Source organism: Neovison vison, chromosome 9 (assembly GCF_020171115.1).
Source record: "Neovison vison isolate M4711 chromosome 9, ASM_NN_V1, whole genome shotgun sequence".
Lineage (NCBI taxonomy): Eukaryota > Metazoa > Chordata > Mammalia > Carnivora > Mustelidae > Neogale > Neogale vison.
In genome coordinates, this window is record NC_058099.1 from 21,379,254 (window position 1) to 21,393,085 (window position 13,832).

General features: G+C 35.1%; 1 protein-coding gene across 1 annotated transcript in view; it reads left to right on the forward strand.

The window, feature by feature from the left end:
• SHOC1 (shortage in chiasmata 1) overlaps window positions 1-13,832 on the forward strand; it is a 77,901-nt gene that overhangs the window by 13,656 nt on the left and 50,413 nt on the right. Inside the window, exons 4-7 of the mRNA XM_044264258.1 lie at window positions 997-1,181; window positions 10,480-10,642; window positions 10,847-10,961; window positions 13,258-13,408. Of these exons, the coding sequence (XP_044120193.1) occupies window positions 997-1,181; window positions 10,480-10,642; window positions 10,847-10,961; window positions 13,258-13,408 (614 nt within the window). The remainder of the gene's footprint in view (window positions 1-996; window positions 1,182-10,479; window positions 10,643-10,846; window positions 10,962-13,257; window positions 13,409-13,832) is intronic.

The window sequence follows — 13,832 nt, forward strand, 5'->3', positions numbered from 1 at the left end:
CTCTTATAAAAGTCCAAATCTCCCAATATTGCAGACAGTGGCAGATATACCTGAATGGATCGGGAAATAGGCAAGGTATGGCAAGGTGGCAAGGTCAAGGGAGCCCCCCCCAAAAAAAGTGCCCCCCAAACAGCAGGAAGTTGTTAACACTCTAAGCTTGTAGGAACAAGGGGACTGAGCAGTAATCAACTACAACTAGCTGTAGGAGAGGGCCTGTCTGACAAGAGATGTAACTCTTGGTAGAATGCAGCCACTTCTAAACTGTGGCCCAGGAGAGAAGCATTTGGGAACAATAATATCCTAACTTGTCTCTCTTCCCAACTTTGATCTCCTGACAATGCTTCCTATTGGCCGAACCCAACCAGAAGCCAGAGAGCAAGGGAACTTAGTTCAGTCATGGAGATAGATGCGCGTCCCAGGATGAAAAACAGAATATAAAAGGTTGGATAATGATGTGGGAAAACAAACATTGAACATCCAATACAAGGGCAACTTAGCAGTGCATGGCAAAGTCTAAAAATCTGTATACATTTAATTTGATCATTTCCATTTTTAGGAAACATATTTTGGAATACAGGCAAGTGCACAAAGATGTTACTTGCATTATAATAGCAAATGATTACAACAAATTTAAATTGCCAACAATAAGAAACTCTTTCAGTAAATTATGGCCTACCACTGCAGTGGGATCCTGTTTATCAAAAATGAAGTGAATGTACATTGATTGACATATAAATGTGCTCATGTTTTATTGTTTACCAGAAAAGGCAGGTTTCATAATACTATGTACATGAATCTACTTTTGTTTAAAAATATCCAAAAGTAATTGAGAAAATACATAATTTTTTTATTCATCTCTTGATTGTTGGGGCTATGGGTAACTTTTCTCTGTATCTGTTGGAATTTTGTAATTTTTCTACAAAGAACATATACTATTTATAAAGATGTTTTAAAATAGTCCTATTTTAAAATAAAATCAATAACTTTATGTCATAGAAAAACAATTACAGGAATGGTGATTCAGATTGACTGTATGTTTGAGGAAGTTGTTCCAAGTTCAAACCCAAACTCCCAAACTGATGTAGAGGAAGCCAGTTTATATACCCGTAAGGACTACACCGAAGTCTTTACACCTGTCAGCGGTTTAGGAAAATGTCCAGCACTTCAAACACAGAATGAAGGTAAACATTTATTATTTCTATTGTTATAAAACATTTCTTAATAACATGCAGATTTTCATTTTTGTGTTTTTCTGTTTTATTGTATTTTTAATTTTCTATTTTATTAAAGGTATCCACCTGCAAAATTATAATTCTAAGCTTTGCCACATTAGGGAAATACTTTCTCTTTCAAATTAGTCCCTTTTTTGTGAATTTGGTTGTTTGGGGGCTTTATGTGTGTTGGGCATTAAAATAGTGTCAGGAATTTGATCATAGTGTGCCCACACCATATTACCATAACCAGACCTGATGACAGAGCAATTTGGTATAACATTAAAACAGCAGATTACTAAATGATGCTGTATTTTATTTTCAAAATATGCTCAAGATTTTGAATCTCATCTGATTGATATGAAACCATAATTCAAAGTAGAGATGGAGTCATTGTAGTATTAGATCAGGAAATTCACCTCATTTTTACAAATTTACCATAATTAATAATTAAAGTACATTTTATCCAAGCTGTATTCCAAATTTTCATCCCTACTAGAGGGTGCTGAATCCTTCCAATTGTATAAAAACTTGCTGAGAACTACCTTTCTTGTATGTACAATAGCCTGTTCCCTTTTAAAATAAAGTTTAAGATATACTATAGCTTGAGCTACAATAATCTAATAGATGTAGAATATATAATAATTTGGTTCTTAAATGTCCATTTTTATGTAAATACATAAATTGTGTTTAAATTTTTAGTGTTGGCAGGTGTGTGTGATAGGTGTGTGATGATGCAGAGTTAGATCCCTCTCAGTTTAAAATGAGAATGAGATTGCATTAAAGAATAAACTTGAACAGTACCTGGAGGGCTCAGTTGGTTAAGCATCTGACTCGATTTCAGATCAGGTTATGATCTTAGGGTTGAGATGGAGCCCCAGGTCTGGCTCTGCATTCAGTGTGGAGTCTGCTTCTCTCCCTCTTCCTCCCCCTCTACCCCTCCCCCTGCTCACTCATGCACACACTCTCTTTCTCTCTAAAAATAAAATCTTTAAGAAAAAATAAAGACTAAACTTGAGAACATGTTATATTAGGAATAATCTGAATTTGATCATAGTCCAAATGAAGATTTGATCATAGTCCAAATTCACTCTTAAAGATTTGGAAGATTTGATTGTAGTCCAAATCTACTTTTAAAATGTGGTACAATTTGAAGACAGTAGCTAAAAATTTTATAGTTTTCAGTTTTCTTCCTTAATTTTTTAAACTTATTCTTCTAATTTCTTATAAAAATGTTTGTGGGGATCAACTAACATATTTGTACATGTAATGAGATAGTTTATAAAAAATAAAAGATATCCAAACATAGCTATTATTATTATTTTTTAATATTTTATTTATTTATTTGACAGAGAGAGATCACAGGTAAGCAGAGAGGCTGGCAGAGAGAGAGAGAGAGAGAGAGAGAGAGGGAAGCAGGCTCCCCGCTGAGCAGAGAGCCCGATGCGGGACTCGATCCCAGGACCCTGAGATCATGACCTGAGCCGAAGGCAGCGGCTTAACCCACTGAGCCACCCAGGTGCCCTCAAACATAGCTATTATTAATGTGGAAAACTGCAAGCTGTTATTGGTAAACTTTATAATATCATCAACCAGAGTCAGAAGCTTCCTTAACTACTATTCATCGAATGAAAATATACTTGGGTTTCTGAAATACATATAAATTGTCCGTATCCTGTATTGCCTGAGGGGTCCTCTGTCATTAGACATCATTCTATAAATTTAGATTTGCAATTTCATTTATTGTCTTTGCAGCTATATTGATTGCTGCCAGATTTATAGATACTTTGGCCTCAGTGTCTAAATCCAAAGGAATGCATTACGTTTTGAAATTCAATTGATACTGTAAATTTTCTGTCTTAAAAGAAATTTAGTCAATTGCTAAATTATAACTTAATTTAAAAACCTATATTTCTTTAAGACATAAAAACAGTGAGTAATTTTCTTTTATTGTGGGGCATCTGGGTGGCTCTGTTGGTTGAATGTCTGCCTTTAGCTCAGGTTATGATCTTGTAGTCCTGGGATTGAACCCTATATGGGGACTCTGCTTCTTCTCCCTCTGCTCCTCCCCCAGGGCTTATGCTCTCTCTTTTGCTCACTCTCTCTCAAATAAATTAATCAAATGTTTTATTGTTTATTGGTTTGTTGATATATACTAATATTTCTACAACATTCACATATTTATTAATAAATGTAATTATTTTATGAATATCCATTCAGATGTCCAACAAATATATAAGCAAATGCAAATGTAGCTTTATTTTTTTATTTTTTATTTAATTTAATTTTTATTATTTTGTAAAGATTTATTTATTTATTTCAGAGAGAGAGAGGAGAGGGGCAGAGAGAGTCTTTTTTTTTTTTTCCCCCAATTTATTTATTTTCAGAAAAACAGTATTCATTATTTTTTCACCACACCCAGTGCTCCATGCAAGCTGTGCCCTCTATAATACCCACCACCTGGTACCCCAACCTCCCACCCCCCGCCACTTCAAACCCCTCAGACTGTTTTTCAGAGTCCATAGTCTCTCATGGTTCATCTCCCCTTCCAATTTACCCAAATTCCCTACTACTCTCTAACGCCCCTTGTCCTCCATGCTATTGGTTATGCTCCACAAATGAGTGAAACCATATGATAATTGACTCTCTCTGCTTGACTGATTTCACTCAGCATAATCTCTTCCAGTCCCGTCCATGTTGCTACAAAAGTTGGATATTCGTCCTTTCTGATGGAGGCATAATACTCCATAGTGTATATGGACCACATCTTCCTTATCCATTCATCCGTTGAAGGGCATCTTGGTTCTTTCCATAGTTTGGCGACTGTGGCCATTGCTGCTATAAACATTGGGGTACAGATGGCCCTTCTTTTCACGACATCTGTGTCTTTGGGGTAAATACCCAGGAGTGCAATTGCAGGGTCATAGGGAAGCTCTATTTTTAATTTCTTGAGGAATCTCCACACTGTTCTCCAAAGAGGCTGCACCAACTTGCATTCCCACCAACAGTGGAAGAGGGTTCCCCTTTCTCCACATCCTCTCCAACACATGTTGTTTCCTGTTTTGTTAATTTTGGCCATTCTAACTGGTGTAAGGTGATATCTCAATGTGGTTTTAATTTGAATCTCCCTGAGGGCTAATGATGATGAGCATTTTTTCATGTGTCTGATAGCCATTTGTATGTCTTGATTGGAGAAGTGTCTGTTCATATCTTCTGCCCATTTTTTGATGTGTTTGTCTGTTTCGTGTGGGTTGAGTTTGAGGAGTTCATTATAGATCCTGGATATCAACCTTTTGTCTGTACTGTCATTTGCAAATATCTTCTCCCATTCCGTGGGTTGCCTCTTTGTTTTTTTGACTGTTTCCTTTGCTGTGCAGAAGCTTTTGATTTTGATGAAGTCCCAGAAGTTTATTTTCGCTTTTGTTTCCTTTGCCTTTGGAGACGTATCTTGAAAGAAGTTGCTGTGGCTGATATCAAAGAGATTACTGCCTATGTTCTCCTCTAAGATTCTGATAGATTCCTGTCTCACATTGAGGTCTTTTATCCATTTTGAGTTGATCTTTGTGTACGGTGTAAGAGAATGGTCGAGTTTCATTCTTCTACATATAGCTGTCCAGTTTTCCCAGCACCATTTATTGAAGAGACTGTCTTTTTTCCACTGTATATTTTTTCCTGTTTTGTCGAAGATTAATTGACCATAGAGTTGAGGGTCCATATCAGGGCTCTCTACTCTGTTCCACAGGTCTATGTGTCTGTTTTTATGCCAGTACCGTGCTGTCTTGGTGATCACAGCTTTGTAATAAAGCTTGAAATCAGGTAAGGTGATGCCGCCAGCTTTATTTTTGTTTTTCAACATTTCCTTAGCGATTCGGGGTCTCTTCTGATTCCATACAAATTTTAGGATTATTTGCTCCAGCTCTTTGAAGAATGCCGGTGGAATTTTGATCGGAATGGCATTAAAAGTATAGATTGCTCTAGGCAGTATAGACATTTTAACAATGTTTATTCTTCCGATCCAAGAGCATGGAATGGTCTTCCATCTTTTTGTGTCTTCTTCAATTTCTTTCATGAGTGTTCTATAGTTCCTCAAGTATAGATCCTTTACCTCTTTAGTTAGGTTTATTCCCAGGTATCTTATGGTTCTTGGTGCTATAGTAAATGGAATCGATTCTCTAATTTCCCTTTCTGTATTTTCATTGTTAGTGTATAAGAAAGCCACTGATTTCTGCACATTGACTTTGTATCCTGCCACGCTGCTGAATTGCTCTATGAGTTCTAGTAGTTTGGGGGTGGAGTCTTTTGGGTTTTCCATATAAAGAATCATGTCATGGCAGAGAGAGTCTTAAGCAAACTCTGCGATGAGCACAGAACCCATCACAAGGCTCGATCCCACCACCCTGAGATCATGAAATGAGCTGAAATGAGTTGGATGCTTAACTGACTGCCCCACCCAGGCATCCCTTTATTTTTAATTTAGAAAAAAATTGTACATGCAGATAGTTTCGAGTATCAAATAGTTACTCAAAATTTATAATAAAAAGTAGCAGTCCTCTGACTTCAACTACCCATATTTTTTCCTTTTTTAAAATATATTTAAGGTGTGCAATGTGGTGGCTTAACACATGTATATATTGTAAAAGATTTCCATTATTGAATTAACACATCCATCACTTCACATATTTACCTTCTTTTTTCTTTTTCTTTTTGGTAAGAACACTTAAGTTCTATTTTCTTAGCAAATTTCAGTTATGTAGTATCAACTGTAATTACCATTTTATACATCAGATCCTCATACTTTACTTACCTTATAACTGGAGGTTTGTACTGTTTTACCAGACTCTCCCTATTCCCCACAGCCCAGCCTCAGTCCCTGGCAACCACCATTCTACTCTCTGTTTACATTAGTTCCACTTTTTTTTTTTTTTTAAATTCTATGTAGGGGCGCCTGGGTGGCTCAGTGGGTTAAGCCTCTGCCTTTGGTTCAGGTCATGATCCCAGGGCCCTGGGATCAAGTCCTGCATTGAGCTGTCTGCTCAGCAGGGAGCCTGCTTCCACCTCTCGCTGTGCCTGCCTCTCTGCCCACTTGTGATCTATGCCTGTCAAATAAATAAATAAATAATAAAAATAAAAAATAAATAAAGATTCCACGTACAAGTAATACCATGCAGTATTTGTTGTTCTCTGCCTGGTTTATTTCACTTAGCAAAATGTCCTCCGTGTTCACCCATATTGCAAATGGCAGAATTTCCTTCTTTTTCAAGGTTGAACAATATTTTCTTGTGTCTGTGTGTATAAAACCCATTTTCCTTAAAACACTTTTTTTTTATCCATTCATCTGTGGACAGACACTTACATGGTTTCCACACCTTGGCTGTTGTGAGTACTCTGCAGTGGGAGTACAGATACCTCTTTAAGACAGTGATTTTGTTGACCATCTGTTTCTTCCTTCACAACATTTATATCTTTTGTGTGTGTGTGTTATTGTGCTTACTAGGATCTACAGTACATTGTTTAATAGAAGCAGCGATGTTGTCATCCTCGTCTTGTTCTTGACACTAAAGGAAATACTTTAAAATTTCATCATTAAAGATGATGTAAATATCATTTCAGTGGTGAATCATTTACAATGTTTATGTCAGTTTCAGTGGTTAAATGTTGGAAGAATTTATTGGATTGAGGAAGCTCTTTCTGTTCCAAGTTCACTGAGAGTTTTTGATCATGAATGAGAACTGATTTTTATTAATGTTTTCTACATCTATTAAGATATCTACATCCTAAATATGTAGAATGTCCCTTTATTAAAAACTTTCAAGCCTATAATCTAAACATAAGTCATTTTGCTATTGGGATCATATTGTATCTGCATTATATTATTTTTAAATGTTAACATTATCTTGGGAACATCTCACCATATACTTGTCTTCAAAAGGATGTTTTTTAGTGACTGCAGTTTTAAATCTTATGTATGTATCATTCATTCCCAATTTGAGAACACTAATGTTGTTTTTAATTTCAAGTATGGACATAAATATATGCTTCCATTTCCACTTCTTTCCATAGAGTAAATTCATGGAAATGGAATTATTTGATATAAGTATTTCTTTTAGCTATACGTCCACAAGCATGATATGAGAATATCCTGTTCATACCAGCCTTATCGTCATTGGATATATTACTACTGATATTGTATTAATACATTTTAACGAATGTGATGGACAAAAATTGTTTTTACTTAGACTTTACAAATTATTCATGTTTGGGATGCTTGGGTCGTTCAGTTGGTTGAGCGTCTAACTCTTAATTTTGGCATGGCTCATGATCTCAAGGTCATGGGACCAAGCCCTGAATGGGGCTCCATGCTGGGTAAGGGAGTCTGTAAGAGATTCTCTCCCTCTCCCTCTCAGCCCTCCCCACCTCCTTGCATTTGTGTGCCTTGCACACATGCTCTGTCTCTAAGTAATAAATAAAACTTATAAAAAATCATTCATGTTTACTAGCCATTTACATATTTTTATGTGTGAAGTGATTCTTTTATGTATTTTTCTATTCTTATATTTTATCTGTGTATGTCAAAGAGATATTTAATACATCTTTAAAACTAACCAGTCCCATCAGTGTTTCCCTTTAAGGTTTCTTTCATTGCTTTTATACTTAGAAAATTCTTCCTTGGGGCGCCTGGGTGGCTCAGTGGGTTAAGCCGCTGCCTTCAGCTCAGGTCATGATCTCAGGGTCCTGGGATCGAGTCCCGCATCGGGCTCTCTGCTCAGCGGGGAGCCTGCTTCTCTCTCTCTCTCTGCCTGCCTCTCCATCTACTTGTGATTTCTCTCTGTCAAATAAATAAATAAAATCTTTAAAAAAAAATTCTTCCTTAAATTAGATGAATATTTATTCATATTTTCTTTAAGGTATTCCTTAATATTTTGGTATATGTTTAAAAGTAAGGGTTAAAAGTATTTTTTTCCAAATGTTTTGGCAGTCATCTCAGTATCACTTATGGAATAGTCTTTCCTCTCTCTACTGATTGGAAAAGCCACTTAGAAAATATGTTAAATCCTTGCCCACATTAGAGTGTGTCTGGATTTTCTATTTTGTTCTATTGATTTGTCTATTATTGTATCATACAGTTCTATTTAATATGTAATTATAACACGTATTAATAGTCTCTTCTTTTTTGTTATTTTTTCCTAGACTCACATTTTTATTCTTCTAGATTTACTTTCAGTAAATCAGTTTTTCAAGTTCCAAAACAGATCTCTTGAGAAATTGAAATGTCATTGTGTTTTTTCACTTTTTTTTTTTTAACCATAGTCTTACTAGCCAGGAAAATGGTTTATCTTGCCTTTTATTCAACTTTTTAAGTGGTTCTCATTAAAATTTTGTGGTTTCCTGCATATACTCTCTGTACATTTTATTATGCTGATTCCTTGATGTTTGTATACTTGTTACCATTATGAATGAATTTTCCATTAATTTGGGGGTTTTTTATGTATGCCTGAAAACCAAATATTTTACGGTTCTTTCTTATCAGACACCTAGTGAACTCCTTTTTTTGTTTTCATTTAGTTAGCTTGGGTTTTCTAGGTAGAGCAATCTTCTGCCAAGTAGACATCTATTTTCTGTTTCTTTTCATAGTTAACTAGCTAAAATTTTGATTCTTTGTGACAATTTAACACTTCTTTACAATAAAGAAGAACCGTCTCCTCATATTTGTGTTGGTAACAGAAGAGCTGTAATAAAGTAAGAACACCAAGAAAAGTATAACCTTAAGAATATAAGGAAGTAGCACCCTCCTAAAACAACTTTTGTGTAGTGACTAAAAACATTGGTTGTGATGTGATGCTGCCCTCAAGTGGCTCTGTCAAATATGGGTGGTTGGAAAACAAGATCTCATAACTGATAGATGTTTCTTTTCTTGGACTTGCAGAAATACTAGGATGAGCCTGTACGAATGGAAGATGGAGAGAGGGATATAAGTAAATGCTGTTTGGGTTTTTACTATTAACATGACTTCATTAATACTTTCAGAGTGGATGTACAAATGAACCATCTTTAATTATCTCACCTAAGCCCTGTTTAGATATGGAATTGATTTGCTTGCTCTCTTTGGTATATAAAAGAACTATGCCAGATTTGTCATGGGAAGCTCTTAGCTACAAAATTATCAGGAACTTAGCAGGTTCAGATAAGTAATCTCTTAAGAGGCTTGTTAATGGAACAACTTCTTTTTTGGCATTTCAAGGCGGCACTAGGCAAAGGGGTGTTTCGTGGTTGCTTGTTTAACACCACATATTTATTAAACATATGCATACCAATGATTGGTCATGGGAGACATCATTCCAGGCTATTCCTCTCTCATGTTATTCTAAATTTACCTAACTGAAAGGTCACTACCCAGAACAAGAAATTTTTGCTCTCTCTTCAATGAAGCTTTTGCTTTGGGGAGTCTGGCTTTCTGAACATTTCTTCATCTGAACTTATATTTTCCTTTTCTTCTTTCCACTCGGGAGCTTATTAAAGAATGGGAGCAGGTTTTATGATCCCTTCCTTGGCTCAGAAACTGTTAAAGCACTGACACAGTTGGCTAAGATTTTAAAGTAACCTGAATATAGTAGTTTGGGGATAGGAGAAATTTATTCCAGCAATTAACTGTTAGCAGTAATGTTTTCTAATACATAAAATGTATCACACTTCTCAAGTAGATATTTTGCCATGTAACCTTAATTGTAATAAATTTTACAGTGAAAATTTTATTTCTATTTTACAATAGAAAGGTTTTTTGTCATTGCAATGATAGAGTCCAAAGGATCTCATTTATAGGTTTTGTAGACCATCTCTTCCCCTACATCTCAGAGCCTCTAGGGACGAATTAGAGACTTTAAGAGGTAAAATGATGCAGAGAAAAGACTAGGTTCCACAAAAGTCAAATGCTTTTATTTCTTTATGACTTTGCTTAGGCTACCCCTGACTGTTTTCAAACATAAGGCTGCAAGATATTTTCCTCCATTGATTAAACTAATCCTCGTTTAAAAGAAAATGAACATTACAACTCTTTCAGGATATTTGGTTACTAGTCAGTGTACTAAGAAATAACTAAAATTTATTGAGCTTTTAGCTATATGCTAATCCTATGCTGTATGCTTTATATGCACAATACAATGAAGAACTAAAAAATTAAAGTGTGTGTGAATGTCTGACTGCAGTAACTAGCTAGATCCCTTTGTATAACTTTTAGATTTTTTTTCTTATTCCTTTATATTTCTTTTTTCAGATTTGTCTATTGATGAAGAAATAATTTTTTTAAATAACTTGATGACCTATAAAAGTCAGCTACCAACTTTGCATACTTTGTTGAGTAGGCTAAAACTATTTTTAGTAAAGGACCCCATTTTAGATTTCAAAGGACAGATCTTCACAGAAGCTAATTTCTTCAGGTACTTAATTGATATAAATGTTTTTAAAGGAGAAAATACTCTTTGTATGCTCTTAAGTCTAGACATTATCAATAATAAATTATCATTGCTTTACATAGATTCCAGTTTTAATCATTGTATTAAATTATTATTTAATTTGATTGGCTACATTTGGTATGTACCTTGTTTTTAGTTAAACACTAATGTCTTTCTGTTGTTGTTAAGGGAATGTTTCTCTTTTCAAGAAGATTTGAAGGGTCTAGTGAAAGAAGATTTTTACATGGATAAAGAGAACTTTTGTCAGGAAAAGCTAGAAGATACAGTAGGTTTACATAAAACTGTAATACTTGTTTAAAGTAATATTTTTATAAAAGTAAAGCACACTTATTTTTTTTACTTTTTTAAAATTTAAAGCACACTTTTATAATTTTAGTAATATACATTGACCATCTACTAATGTCAAGTTAAAAAAGACTTGGTAATGGGTTAAATATATCAATAATGAAGTCAAATTTACTTTAAGATAGTGGTTCTAAACCTTGTCTACACATTGGTATTACTTGGAGAGTTTTAATAAAATACTGAAGCCTGGGTCCTACTCAGATGTATTCTGATTGATCTGGTCTGTTGTGCAGCCCAGATATAGTGAATTTAAAAATGTCTCTTAATGATATTAATAAATCTACCTGGTGTAGGACATTAAGTGGTCATATTCTAGTTAAAAAATTGGAAACCAGAGCTAAAAATGTTGATTTTGATTTGTGAGTTATACACAAAATAGGACTTACACTATGTAAGAAAAGGGATCTCATTGAAGTAGTAAGAGTAAAGATGTTCTGAGACTTCATTTTAGATGCTGCCAGTGGTTAATAAAGAACATAGCATCTTTGCATATTAAAGATCAAATGCCTGGGTGGCTCAGTGGCTTAAGCCGCTGCCTTCGGCTCAGGTCATGATCTCAGGGTCCTGGGATCGAGTCCCGCATCGGGCTCTCTGCTCAGCAGGGAGCCTGCTTCCCTCTCTCTCTCTCTGCCTGCCTCTCCATCTCCTTTGATTTCTCTCTGTCAAATAAATAAATAAAATCTTTAAAAAAAAAAAAGATCAAATGATCTCTCTCTGTCAAATAAATAAAAAAATCTAAAAAAAAAATTTTTTTTAAATAAAAAAATTTAAAAAAAGATCAAATGTCTCAAAGGCAACCCCTCTTTTTTAATATACAGTTCCAAAGCACACAAAATTGTTATTGTGATACTAATATGTAAAGAATTTTAGCAGTTGAGAGTGCAAATAACTTTTTGCAGTTTAACAAACTCAAAAACCTAGGCCCACATAAAATAGATGCATTTACAGAGTTACCTTAAACATTTTTTTGAGACAACTGAATATATTGTGAATGTGAAAATATTTCACATTTGGGGTTTTTCTTAAAACATTCAAAGGTGGGGCGCCTGGGTGGCTCAGTGGGTTAAGCCACTGCCTTCGGCTCAGGTCATGATCTCAGGGTCCTGGGATCGAGTCCTGCATCGGGCTCTCTGCTCAGCAGGGAGCCTGCTTCCCTCTCTCTCTCTCTCTCTGTCTGCTTGTGATTTCTCTCTGTCAAATAAATAAATAAAATCTTTAAAAAAAAATTCAAAGGAGATAGATATAGCTGTAGATACAGATATAGATATCTCAAGGCATTTAAAGAGTCTCCTTACAGTTAAAAATTTTAACACACATGGTAAAAAAACAAAAATCACACACATGGTGACAATATTAATTCACTTAATATCCCCTTTTCCCTCTTCCCCCTCTCCCTCACTCGTTAGTTCTGAGAATTGTGCACATAGATTCTAGTTCTGTAGGAATGAAAGAGAAACATATTTAATGGAGTGTAGTGAAGATCCATTCCATTTCATCTACCCTTTTTTTTTTTTAAAGATTTTATTTATTTATTTGACAGAGAAAGATCACAAGTAGGCAGAGAGAGAGAGAGGGAAGCAGGCTCCCCACTGAGCGGAGAGCCCGATGCGGGACTTGATCCCAGGACCCTGAGATCATGACCTGAGCCGAAGGCAGCGGCTTAACCCACTGAGCCACCCAGGCGCCCCTCATCTACCCTTTTTATTTCTCCCCATTCACCATCTCTCATCTACTGCAGTGATTATTTTTAATTCATAAGTTTAAAAATTTGTTATTAGCCCAAAAGAAGATATTTCTGCATCCAGGATACTGTACATCACTAGTATAATCAGTGGCCATAAAGGATGATACTCAGAACATTGCTTGTAATATATTTTTTTGCTATTATACCTTTTTTTTTTCAAGATTTTATTTATTTGACAGACAGAGATCACAAGTAGGCAGAGAGGCAGGCAGAGAGAGGGGGGAAGCAGGCTCCCCACTGAGCAAAGAGCCTGAAGCGGGGCTCGATCCCAGGACCCTGAGATCATGACCTGAGCGGAAGGCAGAGGCTTTAACCCACTGAGCCGCCCAGGCACCCCATACCTTTTTTTTTTTTTAATGTTTTCATAACATTAAAAATTTTGAATGTTTAATAAAATTTGATACAATTCAACAATTACATATGTTTATGAGTCTAGAAATATTTATCTGGAAAACCTCCCTAAAAGCCTCTTTTACTTATACTATTTCAGCCATCAAGTTTGCCTGAGTGTGAATTCTTAATACCTACAAGCCTCAAACAAGATGTTGATATTCTGTCACTCTCCGAACTAAAGGAATCCTTAAACTTAGTGCCAGAAATAATAAATTATGCAGATGAAAATGAAAAGCTTTTCAAAATAGGTGAGAACAAATTTAAAAATCTATTACTTATGAAATCCACTTAATGATGTTTGTTATAAAAATATATTGATTAAATTGTTTTCTGAACCTCCAGATTTTTAAGAACTGCTCTTTAGCTTACATGGTGAAATCTCAGAATTATTGTTGGTGAGACTCTTTTCTCATTGTCTTTCTCTTTATATCTTAACGTATATATATGTATATATAAGTTAACTTACATAACTACAGACTTAAAATGTCTCTGAAATTAACCAGTTCAAGATAATTATACAAATAAAGCTAAATCACATATGACTTTACTAATTTTTTAAAGTTGTTTTCTTATAAACAGTGACAAAGCACTAACAACTTCTATGCTGACTCTCATTAGATGTGCAGAAAATCAGAATAAGGTTTTGATTTCATGGAGTCAGATGACTGGGAG